The sequence below is a fragment of the Saccostrea cucullata genome, unplaced genomic scaffold (genome assembly GCF_032062105.1).
Source record: "Saccostrea cucullata isolate Sc308-1 unplaced genomic scaffold, CSIRO_AGI_Scuc_v1 ctg1183, whole genome shotgun sequence".
NCBI lineage: Eukaryota > Metazoa > Mollusca > Bivalvia > Ostreida > Ostreidae > Saccostrea > Saccostrea cuccullata.
This window is the reverse complement of record NW_026938384.1, coordinates 37,671-62,169: the sequence shown is the minus strand read 5'-3', so window position 1 is coordinate 62,169 and position 24,499 is coordinate 37,671. Positions and strand designations below refer to the sequence as shown.

General features: G+C 33.6%; 2 protein-coding genes across 4 annotated transcripts in view; both read right to left on the bottom strand.

Moving 5' to 3' along the window:
* LOC134250100 (uncharacterized) overlaps positions 1 to 24,499 on the bottom strand; it is a 66,297-nt gene that overhangs the window by 10,447 nt on the left and 31,351 nt on the right. The window contains exons 6-10 of one of the 3 annotated variants that reach the window (XM_062732451.1): positions 21,038 to 21,172; positions 15,220 to 15,342; positions 14,752 to 14,817; positions 10,808 to 10,897; positions 3,471 to 3,677 (exon numbers count right to left, since the gene is read on the bottom strand). In XM_062732451.1, the coding sequence (XP_062588435.1) occupies positions 3,471 to 3,677; positions 10,808 to 10,897; positions 14,752 to 14,817; positions 15,220 to 15,342; positions 21,038 to 21,172 (621 nt within the window). The remainder of the gene's footprint in view (positions 1 to 3,470; positions 3,678 to 10,807; positions 10,898 to 14,751; positions 14,818 to 15,219; positions 15,343 to 21,037; positions 21,173 to 24,499) is intronic. The other 2 variants (XM_062732452.1, XM_062732453.1) reach the window with 2 other exon arrangements.
* Positions 4,811 to 10,113, bottom strand: LOC134250099 (uncharacterized). Its single transcript, XM_062732450.1, has 2 exons — positions 8,299 to 10,113; positions 4,811 to 5,933 (listed from the first exon to the last, which is right to left on the bottom strand). Exon 1 carries the CDS (start codon positions 9,839 to 9,841, stop codon positions 8,315 to 8,317), a length of 1,527 nt encoding a protein of 508 aa, XP_062588434.1. The 5' UTR covers positions 9,842 to 10,113; the 3' UTR covers positions 4,811 to 5,933; positions 8,299 to 8,314.

Genomic DNA, 24,499 nt, shown 5'->3' with positions numbered 1-24,499 from the left:
TTTGCCAAAATATGAATTAAATAAAGTGCCGCGCCACAGCATGATACGCCAGTCAAAAAAATACAATTTTCTTTAACAGTTTAGTGTGCAAGAAAATCACGTCAACCTTGATTCTAAGATTTCCATGATTTTTCCGTTCCTTCAAATATTTATCCATTCCCTGTGATATAGGCATTAATCATAATAAATATTACATCATTAATAGATTTCTATGCTGCTTGCGTTAGACAAATGCCCATCATATTAAACAATATCAAAGAACAAAGTACAATGCTATAAATTGAATAATCTTTAACTGGATGCTTGTCTACTAATTAATACCAATAGATGAATGGGTCTGCACTATCTACCATAAATTTTTTTAAAACATATAAAATACTCAAAGATTTTTTTTTTTTGGTTGAGATTTAATGTCTGACAGGTTTTAATATAAAATTCATATGAACATGCTGATTCCACCCCATCCCATAAAATTAGTTTTTATAAATTAACAATTTTATATAATATAAGATTAGTCTACTATGCAATATCAAATTAGTTTTAATTACTTTTCATCAAATTCATTTTAAAACTTAGGCTAGCCAACTGTGATGGCCAACAAGAGCAATTTTTAATCCAACAGGCTCACCCATGTGCCCAATACTCAAGGGATATAGAACACCATGCTCTAGCTATCAGCGAGTTCCTCACACTCAAAACTCATTAATTTCTCTCTAATTTGACATGCAATTTTCTGTTATCAAAATTCTTCTTGAGTCTTGACCAATGCTTGATAATTACACTCATGGGAGAGGTAGGATTTCTCTAACATACATAATATTTGTTATAGATTGCTGTCAAGTATATGCTTAAAAAAATAAGTATTTTCTTGATTTAACACTTCTTTTATAAGGACAGTGCAATACTCTTACATTATTTGGGATGTGTAAATGAACGGTAAAAACTTTTTTTTTAATTTCATTTAAATCAAAGGTCACAGTGACCTTGAAATAGGTCGTGACACACCTTCTACCTAAGATGCATAAACTGGTCAAGTTTGATGATTGTAAGTCTTATAGTTTTCTAGTTATGGACTGGAAAGGAATTTTCCATATTTGGCTATAACCTCTAATAAAAGGTCAGAGCGACCTACTTTTTGTGCGCGACACACCTTCTACCCAAGATGCATTAAAAGACAAAATTTGATAATCCTAGGCCTAATAGTATTAAGTTATGAGCCGGAAACAAAAAAGCTAACAGACAGACGGACAGACGGATGGACACGAAGCCTATAACATAATACGTCCCGTCTTAAGACGGGCGTATAACTATTGTTAGTTGTAACCCAATACTTATCATGTGCAACAACATGTAAAAGTTGACAAATGTTTACTTATGTAAAAGAGTGCTATTGTGTTTGCTTGCTTGTCAATGAGTGACCTCAAATCAAATACCAGTGTTACAACGCGAAATTTTGCGGCGAGATCAACGCAATATGTAATAACGCAATATGTAATAACACGATTATTGGATTATTACATTTTGCGTTGTTACATTTTGCGTCGAGATTAAGCCAAAAACAAGAACGCAAAATGTAATAACACACTCTTTGGTCAGCCAGATTGAGTACAATATTTAATTATAGAATAGTGGCCGATGAAGAGGAAATAAAACAAAAGAAAAAAAACTGATCATATGAGCAATATCTTACAGTTAATGAATTTCTTATTTTATTTTGATTTAATAATCTGAATGTATTTAAAATTAGTTTAATAAATGTATTCAAATAATAGGTGTACGTTGCAAATTAGAAACGCGCGTGTGTAGATGGGATTGTTGGTGATATTGACCAGTGTACTTTTCTTTTTGTTTTGTTTTTTTTATATATAAACAAATGCAACGAATCTAAAAGAAAACCTGTTTATTAGTACTGACAGGTGTAAATATATATCCGAAGGGGTTTATTGACAATTGTGATTCCATACTGTTCCATGCAAATCACCAGCATTGCAGACATCCAAAAACACCCCCCCTTCTGCATCCAATAATAAAATGGATTGTTTCTGCATGCCCATAGTAATACAATGATAAACATACTAAGTAAACACTCCACTCTATCCCTACCCTTCCTCGCTTGACACACACATACACTTTGTTAACTAATGTACACATGCCAAAGATGCATATCAAGAGCTAATAATGAACCTATGGTCAATCTTTGGTAATTAAATAAATTTTGTGTTATTGGTTAGAAATTTAATAAGACTTTTAAAAATATATATATCAAAGTTAAATGAAGGCTTTATAATTTAGAACAGTGTATTCAATATAACTAAAGTCAGAGTCAGAAAAACGATCCATTTTGAAGTATTTATGTCCGTAAAAGCCCTAACGTTGATCTCATTGTTTTAGTTCTAAATATTTTGTACAGCGTGTCTCCCATGTTGGTTATATGCATATTTTGAATGAATTTTATAATCTTTTTTGTCAAACGCAATCAAAAAAATAATATTTTGTTTTATTACATATTTTTTTATTACATTTTGCGTTGTCTTCAGTGCAAAAATAAAACAACGCAAAATGTAACAACGCAAAAGCTCATTATTACATTTTGCGTTGATCTCGACGCAAAATGTAATAACGCAAAATGTAATAATCTAAAAATCGTGTTATTACATTTTGCGTTATTACATTTTGCGTTGATCTCGACGCAAAATGTAATAACGCAAAATGTAATAATCCAGGTTTATTACATTTCGCGTTGTTATTACATTTCGCGTTGTAACATACCAGCGTGGATCAAAGAAAAAAATTATCTCATTTATATATTTTATGTATACAGCAAAACTCGTTTAGTACGAACATGGATATAGCGAATTCACGGTTATAACAAAGTTGTTTTGGATCCCCAGCTATATAAATATAACGTATTTCTTATATGATATAACGAATTACGGATATAGCGAAGTAAATTCAGTGGTCCCCGTGACTTCGTTATAACCGAGTTTTACTGTATATATTTAATGAGAAGCGAAAGTGCTAAAATTTATTTGCGCCAAGGAATTACCACTTGCTTTTGCCCTAATTTTCTCGATTTCTCGCTACAGTATATATATATATTAGTGTATCAGTGGGTTTTAACATATTCTCATTTCTCTATAAAAAAAAAAAAACTCAATCTAACTCAATATCAATCATAAAATTGTGAACAAATATGTGAATGTACTAGTTATATTTTTCATTTGATACATGAATGCATATTCATATGAATTCCTAAAAGTTAGCTTCATCTTCAACACAGTATATATTTTCAAGTAGAGGACTTCATAATGGTGAAAACAGAGGGAAACATAAAAATTAACAGTACATGTGAGACATACTTTCCAAACAACTAATTTGAGTATAAAGTATATGCAATTACAAACATCCTTATTAAAACTTTCATTTCAAAATAATAAAGTATTTTTATAGATCTCACACATTCTACAAACCCAAGACATCCTCCACTACATGGAAGGCTGTAAAGAGGTAGGAAGACCCAACTCTGAATCCAGTTCCATAATGAATTTGATTCTCATCTCCACTGCCAATTTTAATTCGGGCCGTCTTGGGTCCCAAATTGGCACGTACTTTTGATGTCTTTAATAATTTAGATGTATTCTCTGCCTTCCACATCAAATGTTCTGTTGAGGTTACTTCTGAAACATAGAAATATGTCTGTATCTCTTAAATTTTATTTAAAGACCCTTTCGTGTTACAAATTAAAGCACAATCGCAGAAGAGTATATAACAATATATATATATTCTATTGTTTAACTTGTTTAATAATAAACATAATTTTACGCTTCTGAAAACTATTTCTTACTGAAAACTAATTCTCAATAAATCAAAATTTTCTCTTAAAATACAAATCCCAATTTACTTTTCCATTTTCAAATGACAGTACACGTAAATTGTAACAACAAAGGAATAATTTTTTAAAGTATATATGCTCATACTTAAAGTTCATTTCTCAAATTTCAGAAATCTGTTCATATTTACATCTTTATTTTTTCCAAAAAGGATATAAATTTTTTGTAATAAATTCCAGTGCTAATAGTATTAGCACTGGAATTTATTACAAAAGAATATATCCTTTTAGGAAAAAAATAGGTTTTGATTTAAACATAATGTAAAGAAGCCTCAATCTTCCGAGAGTGATTTCTAACACACAAAATGTTGAGAAAAATACATGCAATGTTTCAAAAAAATTTTGTTACCGAAACAGAAGATTTAACAGGTCGGAGAGAATACTCAAAATCGGGTATTATCCGTGAAATCGCGTATAGTACTCGATATTAGGGTATCGTTGAATCTGCGAAATTGGGAATAGTAAGTGTAATCACCTAATAAAACTTAAACAATGGAATGGCGCATGTTGCCGAGTTAACTTTCATCTAGATACACGTTTTCTAAAGGTATCACTAGCCAAGTAAGAATTTGGGCGTCAAGATTAATGCGCTCGGGACAACAAATACCCCTGGAGCTCAGTATATTTCATGATCTGCACACAAAAAGGCGGTCGATTTGCTTTATATTTTTCCTTATGTTGAAAGTATATGCATCTTCCTAATGTTCATTCCCAACACAACAGACTTGTAAAGTATCAGAATTCGGGAATTTATAATAATTCCACATCAACACAACAAACATGAACAATTTGTAAATAAATCAAATTATACGGAAACACATTTCACACACCAGATATGATGCAATGTGTAAACAAGGGATTGTCTATCATATCTAATTATGCGTCATTAATTACTTTCACATTCATCTTGTGCATAAAATTGGAAAATTTGTTATCAAGTTTCAATTTTATGAGTGAGTTATACTTACCAGTCATAAATATACATTAGGATATCTTCCCCTTATTAACGTTCATAACTCGCGGGCAAGCGTTTAAAAGAATAAGATTCAAACACTTATAAGACCGAGATCACATCTCAGGTGCTTGCCCAAATCAGTTCATATAGGCGGGCAACAGAACGTTCTCAACCTACATGAAAATACACCTTCCAAAAATAAATTTTTCTTAGGGGTGGAAGGTGGGAAAGTTGACTGGTAAGTATAACTCACTCATAAAATTGAAACTTGATAACAAATTTTCCAATTTTATTTCGTTCGTTATACTTACCAGTCATAAATATACATTAGGATAAATCAGATTCAAAAGCAATCTGAAATGGATGGAGGAAAAGAAAAATTATCTTACCTCAAAAAATAAAATTTCAAGAACAGCAATTTTCACCTGTCATTAGTTATGCCGTCCACCAAATACTATGTACACATATTGAGTGATTGGAAACTATATACAACAAATGTTCTCAATTGCAACTCGCCGGAGATGATCACATCTCTAACAACAAAGTCTATTTACACAGTAAACAAATAATTAATTATTTACAGAACATTTTAGAACTGGTACGCTGTCATCTACATCTCTCAGATAGAAATTGCAAAAAGTAGATTCTTGGCTCCAATCTGCAGAATCTAAAATTGACTTTATTGATGCACCATTAAATAAAGCCCTAGAAGGACCTATTGCTCTTGTACTATGTCCTTTCACTTTAGATTTTTGTTTGTTTTCGTAAGCCATATGTATAGTCTGAACAATCCATTTTGAAATGGTCTGAGATGTCACAGCTTGATGTGGCTCAAGTAAACTCAGAAATAATTTATTGCAATCTGTTTTCAGTTTTTTTCTATGAGTTTCTGTTTTCTTCAAATAGAAAAACAAAGATCTTTTTGGATCCAGTAACTTGTTTTCTGAAAATGTGGGAACAAATATTTTTGCTCCAAAATGATTGGGTCTATCTTGCTTCGCCAAACCTTCTCTGATGAAAGTTACTCCTTTTTTCTGAACATTGACAAATCCTTCCCCCAGTCTGAGAGATTGTAGATCACTGCATCTCCTGAAAGTAGTAATAGCTATCAGAAAAACAGTTTTGTATGTCAAATGTTTCAATGATGCATTTTTTATAGGTTCAAAAGGAGCAACTTGCAACATATCAAGAACCCTTGGTAAATCCCACTCTGGTACTAGCCTAACTTTTGGTGGTCTGGAATTAAAGACTCCTTTGATGAGTCTGATAATGTAAGGATGTTGTCATACAGAAACATTATCTACTGGAGGTAGTACTGAGGACAGCATTGACCTGTAACCTGCAATAGTTCTATACTGAAGACCTTTGGTATACAGATCTGTCAAAAAACTTGCTACTTCAACTAAAGAGGCTGAATAGGGATCAATTTCCCTTGAACTACACCAGCTACTAAACTGTTTGAATTTACAGGAATAATCTTTTTGTGTTCCTGTTCGCCAACTTGCTGCCAAAAGGGTTCTAGTGTCTTTAGAAAACCCTTTCTTTTTGAAACCTCTGTCGATAGAAGTCATGCAGTTAGTTGAAATACTTCTGGATTTGGATGATAAATTTTTGTGTTTGGTTGTTGAAGTAAATTTGGAATGTTTGGAAGTCTTTTTGGTATTGAGATTAAAAGCTGAAGTAGATCTGTGTACCAAGGTCTCCGTGGCCAACAGGGAGCTATCAGAATTACTTGACAATTGAACTGTCTGATGTACTGAAGAACTTTGGGAATTAGACAAATCGGAGGGTAAGCATACAGAAACATCCCCTCCCAAGATATCGTCAGGGCATCCAATGCATAAGCTTGGCTGTGAGGAAACCAAGTGCAAAAGATCTGCGTTTGACGATTGTGAATAGATGCAAACATGTCTATCAGAGGTTGACCCCATAACAGAAAAATTCTCTGAACAATTTGTCTGTTCAACATCCATTCTGTTTGTCTGATCTTGACCCTGCTCAAATGGTCTGCCAGAATATTTGATTTTCCTGCTATGTGAGCAGCTTTCAACTTGATATTGTGACCTATTGCCCAGTTCCACAAATCCCATGTCTGATAACAAAGACGTGGAGATTTGGTTCCTCCCTGTTTGTTGATGTATTGAACCACTGTCGTATTGTCGCATCTGATCAAAACTGTTCTGTTTTGTACTTGTTTTTGAAAATGTTTCAGAGTTAAAAACACTGCTTCCATCTCTAGACAATTGATATGAAGACCTTTGTGACAACTGTCCCAATGTCCTTGAACTATTTGATTGTTTAGGTGACCCCCCCACCCTGTCAAGGATGCATCTGTGGTTATGGTCACCCCAATTTCTTCCAGTTGCAAAGATCTGCCCCTGGAAATGTTCACTGAATATAACCACCATTGTAGGTGTTGTATTAGATGTGGTGTAATAGGGACTATTTTCTCCAAATCTAGAGAGCTTGGTTTCCAAAAACTTAGTAGATGTAACTGAGCAGGTCTCATGTAAAGACGAGCATTTGGAATAAGATCTATGCATGAGGCTACTATTCCCAACCATTGTAGAAAATCTTTGGCTGTTTTCTGACCCTGCATTAACATTTGGGTTGATTGTACCAATTTTATCAATCTGTCTTGAGATGGAAGTACTATTTTTTGTCTGAGTAAAAACAAAGCTCCCAGGTATACAATTTCCTGAGTGGGTTCTAGACAAGACTTCTCTTTGTTTATTATGAAACCTAGTGAAACCAATAGATTTAGGCACTTCTGTCGATCTTGATATAACATTTCTTTTGATTGGTTTACTATTAACCAATCGTCTAGGTAAACTACTAGACGAATATTGTGTGTTCTCAAATATGCTGCTACTACAGACACCATTTTGGTGAAAACTCGAGGTGCTGATGTTGGGCCGAAACACATTGTTTTCCATTGATAACACTGGTTTTCTACACAAAATCTTAGAAATTTTCGATGTTTTAAAAATATTGGAATGTGTAGATATGCATCTGTTAAATCGATTGAAATTGCCCAATCGTTTGGTTTCACTAGATTCAACACTTTGTTTAAAGTGTCCATTTTGAAATGTTGCTTCTTGAGATACTGGTTGAGGGGTCTCAAATTTATGATGGGTCTCATTTTGCCACCCTTTTTGGGGACAAGGAAAAATGTACTGTAAAAACCTGTTTGACTCTCCTGATTTGAGACAGGTTCTATTGCATTTTTTTCTAATAAATCTTCTACCTCTTTTAACAAACAATGTTTTTGTATTTGAGGGATTGTTGTTTTCTTTACCCCTAAAAACTGGGGTTTTTGAAGAAATTCTAGTTTGTAACCCTCGTTGATTATTGATAATACCCAACTGTCTTGAGTTACAAGATTCCAGTTTTCTACAAAATGTTTGAGACGACCCCCAACTGGTATCTCGGGAAGCATTGCAATTTTGGTTACCTGTTCTAATCTCCAGTCATTTATTAGATTTCTTTGGGATCCGAAAGGAGCCAATTCTGTCTACTGTAGCAGATGTAGACGTATTTCTCGAATTGTCCTCTCTTGGTTTGTAGTCATAAGACCGTCTTGAGAAATTGGGTCTCTGAGTAGATGTTCTGTAACTGTTATTCAAAACAGTAGTAGTTCTGGGTTTTTTAAAATTTCCAGAGTTTTCAGCAGAATTTTCTGAAAATTTGCGTTTCTGATTTTTTTCATTCCATTCCGGAATTAAATCCTTAAGAGAATCTTTCTGCTCTTTCCTTTCTTTTAGTTTCTCTTCTAATTTCTTGCCAAAGACACCATCTTCTGAAAGAGGCAGGCAAATAATTTTGCTATGAATATCCTTCAAGGTATATAATCCAGAGTCTTGTGCTGCAGTTTTCCTTCTTATAAGATGGTGAAAAGCCCCTGCTCTCCCCATTTGATCTAGTGCCTTGGTAGACATGGAGAAAATGTCTTTAATTGCTTGAACTGTGTCCGCATCTTGACAAGTTATAGAATCTAACAACGTTCCTAAAGCTTGCTGCATGTAGCTTAATGAAATAATACCCATACCAGCAGCCATCTGTCCCTGATATGCCAAAGTTTCAATACTTTTGTACGGCTGGGAAATTAAATGTTTACTTTTCCCCCAACCTTTGGTTTTATTTCCGTGTTTTTTTCTTAACATTGGTTCTAAACTGTCATCTAGCCCTGGAACTTGTAGAAATGCTGTCGAGTTTGGATGAACAGGGAAACATTGTCTATATTCATCTCTATAAGCAGACAAGCGTTCAGGATCAGTAATTCTCCATGACTTTTTCAAGATCTCCTCTTGTGTTTTGTCTAAAACTAATCCAGTTTTTTCTTCCTCTGAAGAAGAAACATTGCCAAAAATATCAGTTAGAGTTTTTGTATGTTCGTCACTTTTATTGATCAAGTTCTGAAATCTATTGTTGTTGTTGCTGTCCAACTTATGTTGATTGTTATCAAAATCATGGGCAGCCATAGATTCCTCTTGTACTGAGGATTCGTTATCACCCAATAGCTCACGTACTTCTCTGACACTTGGAGCTAATGATATCATATCGTCCATTTCAGGCACACTTAATGTCCCTTCAATTTGGACTTCACTTTCCAAAGGTATAATCGGACGCATTCCAGATGAATCGTCTACATTTGATACCATGGGCTCAGGTCTCCGCGTGGATAAACCACCGGTATCCTGATCCGCTAACGAATTATGATACACGTTTGTCCCGTTTGTCTCGTGCACATTATGAGAAGCTGTATTCTCTAAAACACTGCTGGACAAAGTTTGAATACTTTCTCTTAGAAAATTCATCATAGTGTCTAACCTTTCGTTGACTCTGTTTTCTAATTGTTCCATTTTCTCGTTAGCTTTGCTGGAGGATTTCCTCCCGGACCGCGTTTTTTTCCCTTTGGCCTCCATTACGGTTTGTAAATTATGGAATTCCGAGCCCGAATTTAATTCGTCGTTCGAAATAATACTGGCTTCTTCCATACTTAAACTAAGAGCATGAGAGAGTATCTATACCAATACCTTATACAAATACAAAGTATTTGTATCACTCCGTGGCTGAGACAAAGAAAATCTCTGCCAAGTAAAGTATGAACGTTCTGTTGCACGCCGGAAGATGAACTGATTTGGGCAAGCACCTGAGATGTGATCTCGGTCTTATAAGTGTTTGAATCTTATTCTTTTAAACGCTTGCCCGCGAGTTATGAACGTTAATAAGGGGAAGATATCCTAATGTATATTTATGACTGGTAAGTATAACGAACGAAATAAAATCAAATTTATTTATGAATGTATAAATAATGTAATGATAAAAATGTCTAAAATTTCCGCTAAAAGAACCCTCTTTCTCTTTTTTTGAAAATCTTTTCTTTTCTATTTATCATTCAAACATATTTGCAGAATATGTCTTCAACATTTTAGCAGAGACAGTGATAGTTTCAGGAATACAGCTTATGAGAGAACATAACTGTTCTTCATTTAATTTCGCTAAGTCATCAATATTGTACCAATTTTTGGCAACTTCAAAAGGGGGGTTAAAGGCTTCTTGACCACCTCTGACAAAACAACCTCGACTCTGTTCTACATGTGTCTAAGAGACCTCTCTTTGAATGTCACTGTCGGTTAAACTCGGTCATATCTTTTTAATCGTAGGGAAGATTTATTCATCAAATAAAAATCATATTCATACATCGTTCACTCACTGTTTGCTCTGCATTTGTTTACGTTCGTTGTGTTTGCTAATGGTTCAAGTGGGAGAGTAGAATGTTTCAGGGACTTAAGCTGTTCGACAGAAGAAGTTGAAAATGTTTAAATGTTAACGCACAACGACAGAGAAAAACAAATGCAAAAGGTCACCTGAGTTCTCTACCATTCCCAGGTTTATTTTATTTTACACTAAAAACTAACTTAAGACAAGGTAGCTCTTAATCTGAAAATGAAAATACATACCTTCCTGTCGTTTCATGGACTGGTGTTTTTTAAAAGGTTGTTCTTTTCTGGTTTCTGGTAGTGATATATTCACATCTGGTGGAGCATTTTCTGGAAAAAAAATTCAAAAAGTGCCCTGACAGCATAATATGCCCGTCAAACAATTTTAATAATAAACAGTTTAGAGTGCAAGAAAATCATGTCAACCTTGATTCAAAGATTTCCAGGATTTTTCCATTCCTTAAAATATTTGATCTCCTATGGTACATTATCGTTTTCTATAGTGGTTGTGTTAGACCTTGCCAAATGCCCATCATATAAAACGATACCAAATTAATTTTAACAACCTAAATTTTACCAAATTAATTTTGAAAATAAAAGGCTGGTCATATCAAATGACATAAGCTATATAAGATGCTCTACAGAAATGATTGAGAGGCTAGCCTTCTTGAACTCATTAATTAATCTTTAACATGTTTAACTGGATGCTTGTGGACTCATTACTCCCAAGGGTTGAATGGATCTTCATTATCTTCCATAAAAGTTTATTCAAAAAAATACTTTTTTGAGATTTAATGTCAGACAGGTTTAAATCTACAATTTAACATGCTGATTCCAACACCCCCCCCCCCCACTTTAGAATTAATTTTGATAACATTTCATCGGATTAGTATATTATGCAACATCATACAGTAAAACTCATTTAGTACGAACACAGATATCGCAAATTCACAGATAAAGCAAAGTTATCTTTGATCCCCAGCTATGTAAATTTAAAGAATTCCTTAATATACGGATATAACGAATTAAGATTATAGCGAAGTAATTTCATATACGTCTGATTGACATCCGTATAACCATGATGACTGAGTTTTACTGTATTAGTTTTGATTACTTTCATCGAATTCATTTTCAAACTTATGACAACCAACAAGAACTATATTTAATCCAAAAGACTGACCTATTTGCCTAATTCCCAAGGGATATTTCAACTGCTTGATCAATAATGCTCTACCATTTAACTCATTAATGTCTCCCTAATTTGACATGCAATTTTCTGAATCAAAATTCTTCTTGATTAAGCAGTGCTTCAAATAATAACACTCATGGGAGAGGTGGAATTTCTTATAATGAAAATAACATTTGTTATAGATTTCTGTAAAGTTTACGCTGAATTTTTTTTTTCTTAATTTAACAAATTTTAAAATTTCATTTAAATGAAAGGTCACAGTGACCTTGAAATAGGTGGTGACATACCCTGTACCTAAGAGGCATAAACTGGCCAACTTTTATGATTCTAAGTATAAGAGTGGACAATATTTTTCATATTTGGCTTAACACACCTTCCACCCAAGATGTATCAGCTGACAAAGTTTTATAAATCTAGGTCTAATAGTGTTAAAGTTATGAGCCAGACAAGAAAAAGCTATCAAACACACAGACGGACATGATGCTAAAACATAATATGGGCATATCAAAAGATTAAACAAACTGATGACATTATACACTTAAAAGAGAAAAAATACTCCATAGGATTTCATTTTCTTTTTCTTAACATGGGCTCACATTGGGTTGAGTGATAGAACAATATCAAATACCGTTTACTGCTGTAATTTAAACAAGAGGCCCATGGGCCACATTGCTCACCTGAGAAGCTTTGACCATTCTGTTCTTTACTAGATTTCCCCCTTGTAATACATATTGTGACCCCAACCTACCCTACTGATCATAATTTAGACAGTTTGAAATCTACACTATCCCAGGATGCTTCCACATAAGTTTCAGCTTGTTTGGCTCAGTGGTTCTTGAGAAGAAGATTTTCAAAGATTTTTCTTATATATTTCAATGTAAAATTTTGATTCCCCATTGTGGCCCCGTCCTACCCCCCGGGGTCATGATTTGAACAATTTAGAATCTACACTTCTCAAGGATGCTTTCACATAAGTTTCAGCTTTTCTGGCCCAGTGGTTCTTGAGAAGAAGATTTTTAAAGATTTTTCCTATATATTTCTATGTAAAACTTTGATTCCCCATTGTGGCCCCGTCCTACCCCCGGGGGTCATGATTTGAACAATTTAGAATCTACACTTCTCAAGGATGCTTTCACATAAGTTTCAGCTTTTCTGGCCCAGTGGTTCTTGAGAAGATTTTTAAAGATTTTTCCTATATATTTCTAAGTAAACCTTTGATTCCCCATTGTGGCCCCGCCCAATCCCTGGGTGTCATGATTTGAACAATTTAGAATCTACACTACCCAAGGATGCTTCCACATAAGTTTCAGCTTTTCTGGCCCAGTGGTTATTAAGAAGAAGATTTTCAAAGATTGTTCCTATATATTTCTATGTAAAACTTTGATTCCCCATTGTGGCCCCGCCCAATCCCCGGGGGGTCATGATTTGAACAATTTAGAATCTACACTACCCAAGGGTGCTTTCACATAAGTTTCAGCTTTTCTGGCCCAGTGGTTCTTGAGAAGAAGATTTTTCAAGATTTTTCCTATTTATTTCTATGTAAAACTTTGATTCCCCATTGTGGCCACGCCCAATCCCCGGGGGTCATTATTTGAACAATTTAGAATCTACACTACCCAAGGATGCTTTCACTTAAGTTTCAGCTTTTCTGGCACAGTGGTTCTTGAGAAAAAGATTTTCAAATATGTTCCTATATATTTCTATGTAAAAATTTGATTCCCCATTGTGGCCCTGCCCAATCCCCGGGGGTCATGATTTTAACAATTTGAAATCTACAATATCCCAGGATGCTTCCACATAAGTTTCAGCTTTTCTGGCCCAGTGGTTCTTGAGAAGAAGATTTTTTAATGACCCCACCCTATTTTTGTCTTTTCTTGATTATCTCCCCTTGTGAAGGGATTTGACCCTTCATTTTAACAATTTAAATTCCCCTTTACCCAAGCATGCTTTGTACCAAGTTTGGTCAAAATTGGCCCAGTGGTTTTTGAGAAGAAGTCGAAAATGTGAAAAGTTTACGGACAGACAGATGGACGGACGATGGACACAATGTGATCAGAAAAGCTCACTTGAGCCTTCGGCTCAGGTGAGCTAATAAAAACATTAGAATACATGAATAAATGTCATAATTATATCACAGTATATAAATATTGCATGTAGTTGAGTGTAACATTAAAAATTTTCACCCCAAGAAAACCATTGTCAACCGAGGCGCAGCCGAGGTTGACAATGGTTTTCGAGGGGTGAAAATTTTCAATGTTAGACTCAACTTCATGCAATATTTATTATATTATACTGAATGTTTCATACAAATACATATTACAGTGAACCGTGCGCACATAAATTCCGCGCAGTCGCTATTTTTTGGAGTACCACCCGTCGTCAAGCAATGTTGACTGTTGCTACACAGGAGGGCGTGACTTCATTATTCAGCGGGTAGTAGTGTTTTTTATCAAATGTTTCTCGACGAATCAGATTCAAGTAATTTACATGAAAGTATAATATTAGAATATATTAATAAGATAAAGTTGACATAATAACCATGCCAAGGGTCCAAAATTTAGCAAAGGACATCAGGATTAAATTTAGTTCTGAAGGGGTGTACAATCCGTTAGATATAAACAATCAAATATTTTTGGTGGTTACACAAGACTTGGAGGAAAGTTATTGATATTTTGAAATATTTTGCATCTATACTATCTTATAATGCTTTCATGTTCTCTTCTGACCTCAGGTGTTCTTGAGAAAAAGAATTTTTAAAAGAATTATATCAATATTTCACAAATTATTGATCATCTTTCAGGGAAAAGATGGCCCTTGATGGAAACCAAGAAACATGAATCCCCTTCACAAAAAATATTTCTTGACAAATTTGATTGAAATTAGTTGCAATATTTCTTGAGAGGAAGTCAGAAATGTGAAAAGACAGACAAATGCCAGACAAAATGTGATCAGAACTGCTCATTTCAGTACTTGGATAAAAAGAGCTATAAATAACCTTTCTCCTCCTCAGATGGTCTGTGCTTTTTTTGAGGTGGATTCTTTTCTTTCGATGAACTTGGACCTGACAATGCATACAGAAGAAAAATGAAACAAACTGTTCTTCATTTAAGGTAACAGATGTGATATGCTCTTTCCGATTTGAAAACCCAAAATTAATTTAAACACTTTCTTGACAAAAATTTAAAGTATTTCCATCCTTACAATTTCACGGGTTCAAAGTACATGTAGTAAAACTGCATTTTTTCACTGAATGTAGCTGATCAATGTTTCGAGTGTGTTTTTAATGGTTTAACTGCACTCACCCCATAAAAAAGGACAGTCATCCAAACTTCAAGGGTTACGAAATTATAGTTTATTTGGAAAATTCTTCTTACAGATAATGTGAAATATGAAAGTTCTGTCCAATTTCATTCAAAGATATGACCATTTTGTTCAAGTGGCAAACAAACATACTGAAACATACATGATATAGGTCCCCTCAACAGGGGACAGTAATCACCTTCCTGTTCGTTAAATGGTCTTTTCATGGCTGCTTGTCTCTTATCAAGTGGTTTCTCTTCTGTCTCTTGCTTTGAAACACTTGGACCTAAGGATAAAAATGAAGAATAAATTAGATATTCAAATATTATGAAGCTCATCTCCATGAATATTACCTATTAATATAAACTAGAACTGTCCAAAAAAGACAAAACACCTCCAGCTGGGTTTTTTTTTTAGAGGTACCAAATCATGAATATTCTATGGATCTAAGAGAAGAGAGAAATGCTTAAACATTTAAAGTGCAAATGTAATTGCTCATTATATTTTTTATGAATGAAACGAAGGTGAAGCCTATTAAAAAAATAAAGACTAAATATACAGACCAAACACTTTTGAACTTTTTCTGTCAGTGACCTTGAACTTGCATAAATGAACTTGGTTCAAAGTCATGAAACAACCTCAGGTCATAAGCAATCTTTGTGTAAAATAGGAACTCACCATGTTTATCCATAAGACAGATATAGACCAGACCTGAATTTTGATTTTTTTTCTGTGTCCTTGAACTTGCACAAATGACCTTGGGTCAAAGTCATAACACAACTTCAGGTCATAAGCAATCTTTGTGTAAATGAGGAACCCTCCAAGTTTATCCATAAGAAAGATATGGACCAGGCACAAATTATAAACTTCTTCCTTTCAACGACCTTAAAATTGCACAAATGACATTGTGTCAAGGTCAAGACACACTCTTAGGTCATAAAGAATCTTTGTGTGAAATAGGAACTTACCAAGTTTATTCATAAGCGAGATATGGACCGTACATGAATTATGAAATTTTTCTTTCAGTGTCCTTGAACTTAAATGACCTTGGCTCAAGGTCATAACACACCCTCAGGTCATAAGCCATCTTTGTGTGAAGTAGTACATTCAAGTTCTTTCATAATAAAGATATGTATCAAACATGAATCATAAAATTTTTCTTTAAGGTCTGACGAGACATTACTCAAAATCTGTTTTGTATATCTTCGTAATGTATGAATAATATTCAAAATTTTAATAACATTCTGATTTCTGAACCAGTTTCTAAACATTTTTTTAAAAATCCAAACACTTAAACATCTGAAATTGGAAAATTGTTTTTCTTCCCCAAAGGATTATATAAGAAAAACTACCTCTGGTATCTTGCAGAAATGCCTGGTAAGGTACCTCAATTTCTTGTGAGTAAACATGTTTAAGTAGCAATACTTCAATGACGAACTCTTAGAAAAAGTTATCTATTATTAAGGAACGTCTCATCTGTCCTTAAGTGACCTTGAACTTGCACAGATGACATTGGGTCAAGGGCATGACTTAATAAGGAAGGCACATTTTAACAGCAAAAAACGTTCTGGTTCACTACAGTGTCTATATGAAATTTTGATTCTCCATGTTTCTGGGCCTATTACTTAGTCTATGATTGAATTTTTCAGCATAGATAAAAATGTCAGCAAAAATATGTCTTTTAAAATATTTCAGAGTATGAAAATGGTTAAAAATTCAAAAAAGCAAGATTATTTTGTCGTACTCCATATCTGGAGACGGAAAATTATGTACTTTTAAAGACAATTGTTTAGGTTAAACAACAAAAAAATTAATTTACAGAAAATCCTATCATTCATTATTTGAAAATTTAAGTTGAAATGCAAGTTCGTTATGTAATTGATTAACTGCAAAAATATCGATTGGTGAAGCTGAGCCAATATTGCACAGGGCATACTTAAACAAGACATAAACATGAGAAAAATGTGTCATGTTTACATTTCTTGAGTACAGGAAAACCAAACTATGACAACACATATTTGCGAAATAAGCGAGATAAGACATATTAACTACAAAATACTTCCATCAACATCCATGTAAAAATACTTTTTGTGTTCTGTAATTCATAAAATAACTCATCACGTACAGATCATCACCCGTTTTTATGATATTTTACTACCCAATCTTACTGTACTGAGAGATCCACTATGACATCAAGGACTTGCTGGACGCGCAGTGTAGGGAAACAGAAAAGCGGATCAATCTATTCCGTAATTTGATATTTGCAAGAAAGTTTGAATGTTATTAGATATTTTTAGGCAAGATGGTGAACTCAAACAAAGTCAAATTATTTTACAAATACTGTGGTTTCAATCTGGTTTTGTACATATTTTATCAGAGATTATGACGTAATTGAACTGAGTCATGTGACCATGCATCCTTCGTCCCCTTAAGACTCTTATTATTTGAAATTTTCAAACAATGCATAGAAATTCCAAAAGTAGGTCACCATGACCTTTTTATTAGACACATTCTGAGGACCCAAGATGCATCAATTGAACAGAGTTTCTTAGCTTAAAAGTACCTGATTGTGAAATATTTAAAAATTTCCAAAAGAATTCAAAAGTAGGTCATTCTGACCTGCTTTTTAGTTGACATTCTCCAAGACAAAAGATGCATCAACTGACAAAATTTAATGATTCTAAGCCAATAAGTACTTTAGATATTTAAATATAGCCATAAAATGTCAAAAGTAGGTCACCATGATGAACTTTTTGGTTGACATTCTCCGAAAATCTAAGATGCATACATACTGACAAAGTTTGATGATTCTAAGCCAATTAGTACCAGAGACAAAATACATGAATATAACAAAAATATAATAAAATTTCAGAAGTAGATTACCCTGACCTTCTTTAGGGATATGTTCTCAGAAGACACAAGATGCATATGCATCAACTGACAGAGTTTGATGACCATATGTCTGTAAGTTTTCAAAATCATGCCATGGTGAAAACAAATGCCTGCAAAAATTAAAAAGTAGGTCACTCTGATCAACTTTTCAATATTAATGTTTAAAGGCCCCAAGATGCATCTTCGTACTACAAAGTTTGATGATTTTAAACTTCTCGGTATCTGAAATAATTGCCTTAAATGTTTTAGAGGAGATTAGCTAATTCAAAAAGTTGGTCATGGTGACCTACTTTCAAGCTGACATTGTTTGAGGACACATGATGCATTAACTGACAAAGTCTGATGGTCTTAGGTCTTAAAGTTTCCAAAATATTACTCCAAATCAACTTGAAAACAAATTTGACTTACTTTTGAGTTAACATGATACGACGTCCTACGATGCATCAACTTACAACACTTGATGGTCCTAGTCTTTATAGTAAGCAAAATATCAATGTTTAAAATTATAAAGTGATCTTTAGACCATGCCTTTTGCCCCAGGGTGATGCCTTGAACAATTCTTAATCTTCAACATATTCTCCTGGGTTGGGACGATACACAGATCTTGCGATTTATATGTATCTCAATATCAGCACGATAGCATACGTATAGGTCTCGATATTACGGTAAAGGTTATAAAACTATTTTAAAAGTTAAGTTTTTTATTTTATTTTTTGTTTTGACATTAAATCAACATGATAAACTATAAAACTAATCAAAAGAATATATGTATTTTATTTCATTATAATTGTCTTGAAATTAAATCAACAAATTGATCTTTATCAAATCATGTGTGCTCTGAAATAAATACTTGAAGTTCATCAATTTCATTGACTAAAACTTTACAAAAACAATAATACATGTACATATTATTATTACCAAATTTCTATCACAAGTTGTTTTCAAATATGTGTGTAGTTCATCAAAGAACACAGACTAATGATTGATTGATTGGATATTGTTTAACGGCCCTCTTGAGAATTTTTCACTCATTTGGAGATGTCACCGATGCCGGTGAAGGGCTTCAAATTTAGACCTATACTCGGCACTCAGGGCCATTGAGCAGTGAGGGTTCTTTATCATGCCAACGCCTACCGTGACACAGGACCTACGTTTTTAAGGTCATACAAAGTGTATCCGAAAGACCCAAGACTTTCACTTCTAGTGCCGAGCAATTGGCGAAGGAACAGTCACTACCTATGTTTACGTCTTAGGTATGACGCGGCGTCGCGATCGAGAATCGAACATGGGCCTTCCGATCACGAAGCGAACGCTCTACCACTAGGCTACCGTGACTGGTGAACACAGACAAAAAAATTCATTTAAAAACATCACAGTAACGTTATTATTAATTGCTGATAAGTCTGTAGCCAAGTTGAGATTACAAAAAATGTACGAGATGCTTAAAAGTGAAAGTGTTTTACCCCTAATCAACGACTTTAGTTCTACAGTGTGTTTTCAATATCAACATCATCTCTTCACCTTGTACAAGCCGCCCTTTTCCAAGGAAGGTGCTTTCATTTTCAATTTTTGGATAGGTGATTCGTTTATCGTTTCGTACCGATGTTTGAATGCTTGAATCAAGTGTATCGTGAACCTATCTTAGAGGAAAATATCAGTATGTATCGTTGTATCGGAATATTGTCCCATCCCTTATATTCTCATATTTGTTTGTAGGTTTTGTGATTATCTGCCTGGTGGTTCTTGAGTAGGATTTAAAGCAACCAGTACTTATAATTTTATTTACCTAATTATCTCCCCTTCTTTAAGGTTCCCAACCCTAGTTTTGATATAAACTGGAGCCCATGGGCAAAGGATACCCTGTGACTAATTTGACAATGATTGGCCAAGGGGTTTTTGAGTTAGGGCTCATATTCTAAAAACTTTATGCACACTAAACAAATGGCCATAGCATTAATTAGCTCTTTGAGCCTTGCCTCCTTCCAAATAACATTTCTCCACCAATAAATTATAGCTGTACACTGCTTTTTTTAATGGAAGAAATATGATTATCTCCCTAAGATCATACTCTACCTAAAGTGCATAAGGCCAAAATACAATATACTCTTGTTTCCTGTCATCCGACCTACCCTACATTTATCCTCCGACCCTAAAAGGTTTTTTTTTTTTACATTTTCATTTTTGGGGGGCTATATTTCTGACAAACAAAACTCGGAAAGTTGACCAACAATATTTACAGAACTTATACTAACATCACAAGTGTACAGGATACCTTTAGTGGCTTTACTTTATAAATCTTTATTAACAAACTTGCTTTGTACACTGTTAACATACTGTTTTCTTGTTATTATATACTATATCAGCCTATATGTTCTGCATTCATTGAACTAAAATAATTTCTTTTTTCTCAAACATTTCTCAAATTTTTTTTCCTACATCATAACATGTACATACCTATCCTATCTTTTTGGTCAGGGACAGGAAACGAGTAATTTTTCTTTTGGCCTAGTGTATTAGAATAATTAGGTCTTAATGATTGCTTTTAATATGTTTAATGCAACATGCAAACATGTGATTATGAGACCTAGTAGTCATTAAGCTTTATACCTCTCTTTTGAAGGGGCGTAAAGCAACCTCTAAATCTTGCAAGATTTCTGGGGCTTTGTACAGTAGTAACAATCGAATCATTCAAAAATCATTAGGCCACGGAAAGTACAATGTATTGCCATGAATCCAAGCAGTAGACTGTTAAATTAGGAAAGTTAAGAGTATTTTATAGTCTCCCTTTTAAATTCCATAAGGATTGATCTTGCATTGTTTTCATAAAGCACAATGTCTCCATTCAACAGACATTTCATACCTCTACCGCAAAAGAGTTTGGCTTAGTAAAGTAATTGCAATATCCAGTATTTTTCAGTAAAATCAAATACATGTATTGATGTTTATTTGCAATAAAGCCTTCTTGCAATTTTTTTGGCATAATTAGGAATGCATAAATATGTATGCAAGTATGTTCTAAAGTATGCCCAGAGAAGATCATGGGGGAAAAATATCTACATTCAAAATAATTTTAATGACAAATGTCCAACCTCTGGATGGTGAAATCCTGTGTGGTTTCTTTTTTGTTGCATACCATGTCTGCAGTTTCTCTATTTGACACTTGGCTGACTTGTTAGTCACTTCAGTTTCCCTGTACACATTTCCAATTGGAGCTGTCAGAATACCTGGAAAATACCTCAATTATACATTTATGTCTAAAAAATTTTCAACCAAAAAGAAACAAAATCTAGATTTAAAATGTTAATCAAGCAAAACCCTTCCCAAATGATGCATTTGTCATGTTTTTTTTTTCAAAATAAAAAGAAATTTTATATCTCTTGACTTCTTTTTTCAGTCTAAGCTATAAGTAAAATATGATACTTGTCAATGAGTGTTCCAAGGAATGTACAGTGGCTGGAACGTTATTGTTGACAAACCAATCGTGTAAAATCGTTCGTGCATCGTGCGTGATCGTTCGTGTAACGTCCGAGATCGTGCGTGTAACAAACTGAATCGTTTGCGGTTTTAATCATGCGTGAACGTGCGTTTAGAAACGTGTAAATTTTGTTTTGTAAGTTTTTAGCGGAATGTTATCTGTGAAACAAGTATTTCGTTTATATTTTATTTTTTAATCCAAATAAAAGGAATGAAGAGCAGTTTAATTAATTGAATGCGGAACGAACTAACTATCGCTTGTAAACAAACAATATAGTAAGTCTTACAATATTATGTTCTCATCAAATAGCGTGACTTATTATGATAAACCGTACTAAGATGTTTTACTATATCTTTCTGAAGTTCATTCTTGTTTGCTTATTATTGTGGTAAGATTTTTTTTCAATTTTCAAATAATCAAAAAGAAATATTTAATATTTTTACAAATAAATAAATATTTTTCAAAGCTTACATAAATGTTTAGTCGGCAAATGTACATGCACGTCACGCAGATGATTCTCGGGGTTCTGTTTAACAGTGTTTATCTCTTTAGCTTACTTTTAATTACCGTAATTTTTAAAGTAAAACAATAATTTGCAATGTCGTTTTAGAGATTTATAAACATTTTGAAGTAATGAAAACATATAGATATAACTTTTAAGTTAAGTCATTCCATGCTGCCATTTTTTTCCCAATCGTATCCCCCATTCTACATATTAAGAAATCCAATTCAATCAAATTTTACGGTCCACCTACTACTATCTTCTGATAGAACAAAAAAATCAGTTTTCTTATGTCGGAGAATTATCTAAATAATTATTTATTATCTAAAATAATAATAAAAAAAACCTTACATGTATTTAGTTCCAGAAATACCCATTTCCGTTTTTTTTCAAAGTCGATGATATAATATATTTATTGATAATTCTTTGAATTTAAATTCAATATAAAGCCGTATTTCGTTTTGGAAATATTGATTCCTAAATAATTTGAACTATTTTGAGTGAAGAATCGTGCGTTTGCGTAAGCAATCTTGTAAGATCGTGTAACGTTTAGAATCGTGAATGTGAAGGATCGTTCGTGTATCAGGTTTAATCGTGCGTTAATCGTGCGGAATCGTGCGTGTAACGTGATGGTGCGTGTAAGTTGTCAACAATAACGTTCCAGCAACTGTATGTGTCACCTGCTTTTAGCTTCTTTAAAGATGTAAAGAAATCAGTTATCTAAGAGTGGTCAGCTATAAAATATGCTACAAGAATATACAGTATTTCAAGCAAAAAAATCTACCATGATAGTTCATAAATGCACAAAAAACATCCACACATCATGCACATATTTAAAACTGCAATAAAGTCTGTCAATCAAAAAATTTAATGATTCCCAACCTTCAAATAAACAATGAAGTTGAAACCATCATTAATAATTATTTATCTTTTTACAAAAATTGTGTTAAAATACGTGATATACATCAATTGTCACTCTACATGATCTGTTGTTGAATCCCAATCCCAACGTATTTTCATATATAAATAAAGTGCCGCGCCACAGCATGATACGCCCGTCAAAAGATTACAATTTTCTTGAACAGTTTAGCGTGCAAGAAAATCACGTCAACCTTGATTCTAAGATTTACATGATTTTTCCATTCCTTAAAATATTTATCCATCCCTGTGATGTAGGCATTAATTATAATGAATATTACATCACTGATAGATTTCTATGCTGGTTGTGTTAGACCTTGTCAAATGCCCATCATCAAATAAGTCTTAACAACTGAATGTACACCAAATTAATTTTGAAAAAAAAAAGACTGGCCATCAAATGACATATGTTATAAACTGACCAGCAGTTCTTCTGTCTAATCCCCAAAGGGTACAGATAAGACGCTAGCCTTCCTACATTGAACTCATTAATTAATCTTTAACTGGATGCTTGTCTACTCATTACTACCAAGAGATGAATGGGTCTGCACAATCTACTATAATTTTTTTTTTTAACATATAAAATACTCAAAGATTTTTTTTTGGTTGAGATTTAATGTCCGACAGGTTTTAATATGTAATTCATATGGACATGCTGATTTCACCCAACCCCATAAAATTAGTTTTTAAATAATGTTACATAATATCAGATTGGTCTATTATGCAGTATCAAATTTGTTTTAATTACTTTTCATCAAATTCATTTTAAAACTTAAGCTAGTCAGCAAGAGCTATTTTTAATCAAACAGGCTTACCCATTTGCCCAATACTCAAGGGACATAGATAACACCAATGCTCCTCGCACTCAAAACCCATTAATTTCTCTCTAATTTGACATGCAATTTTCTGTTATCAAAATTCTTCTTGACCAGTGCTTGATAATTACACTCATGGGAGAGGTAGGATTTCTCTAACATACATTTTATTTGTTAAAGATTGCTGCCAAGTATATGCTTAAAAAAAATAAGTATTTTCTTGATTTAACACTTTTTTAATAAGGACAGTACAATACTCTTACATTATTTGGGATGTTTAAATGAATAGTAAAAAGACACTTTTTTTAAAAAAAAAATTCACTTAAATTAAAGGTCACAGTGACCTTGAAATAGGTCGCGACACACCTTCTACCTAAGATGCATAAACTGGCCAAGTTTGATGATTGTAGGTCTTATGGTTTTCTAGTTATGGGCCGGAAAGGATTTTTCCATATTTGGCTATAACTTCTTAATTAAAGGTCACAGCGACCTACTTTTTGTGCGCGACACACCTTCTACCCAAGATGCATCAGATGACAAAGTTTGATAATCCTAGGCCTTGTAGTATTAAAGTTATGAGCCGGAAACGAAAAAGCTAACAGACAGACGGACAGACGGACGGACACGAAGCCTATAACATAATACGTCCCGTCTTAAGACGGGCGTATAAAATCAGTTGGTGTGGTAACTGAATATCATACAGTTTCAACAATTGTTCAAAGAACAGTATTATATGAGCTCATAAACATGTATAATTGTTAATTATAAACACCCACAACTAAGCATTTAACTGCATTAAGTTAAATGTCCGGGATATTCTTTGAAAAGAATGTCAATGGTC

What these genes read in the sequence shown, in the direction of transcription:
- LOC134250099 (XM_062732450.1), bottom strand. Translation starts at nt 9,841, where the DNA reads ATGGAAGAAGCCAGTATTATTTCGAACGACGAATTAAATTCGGGCTCG.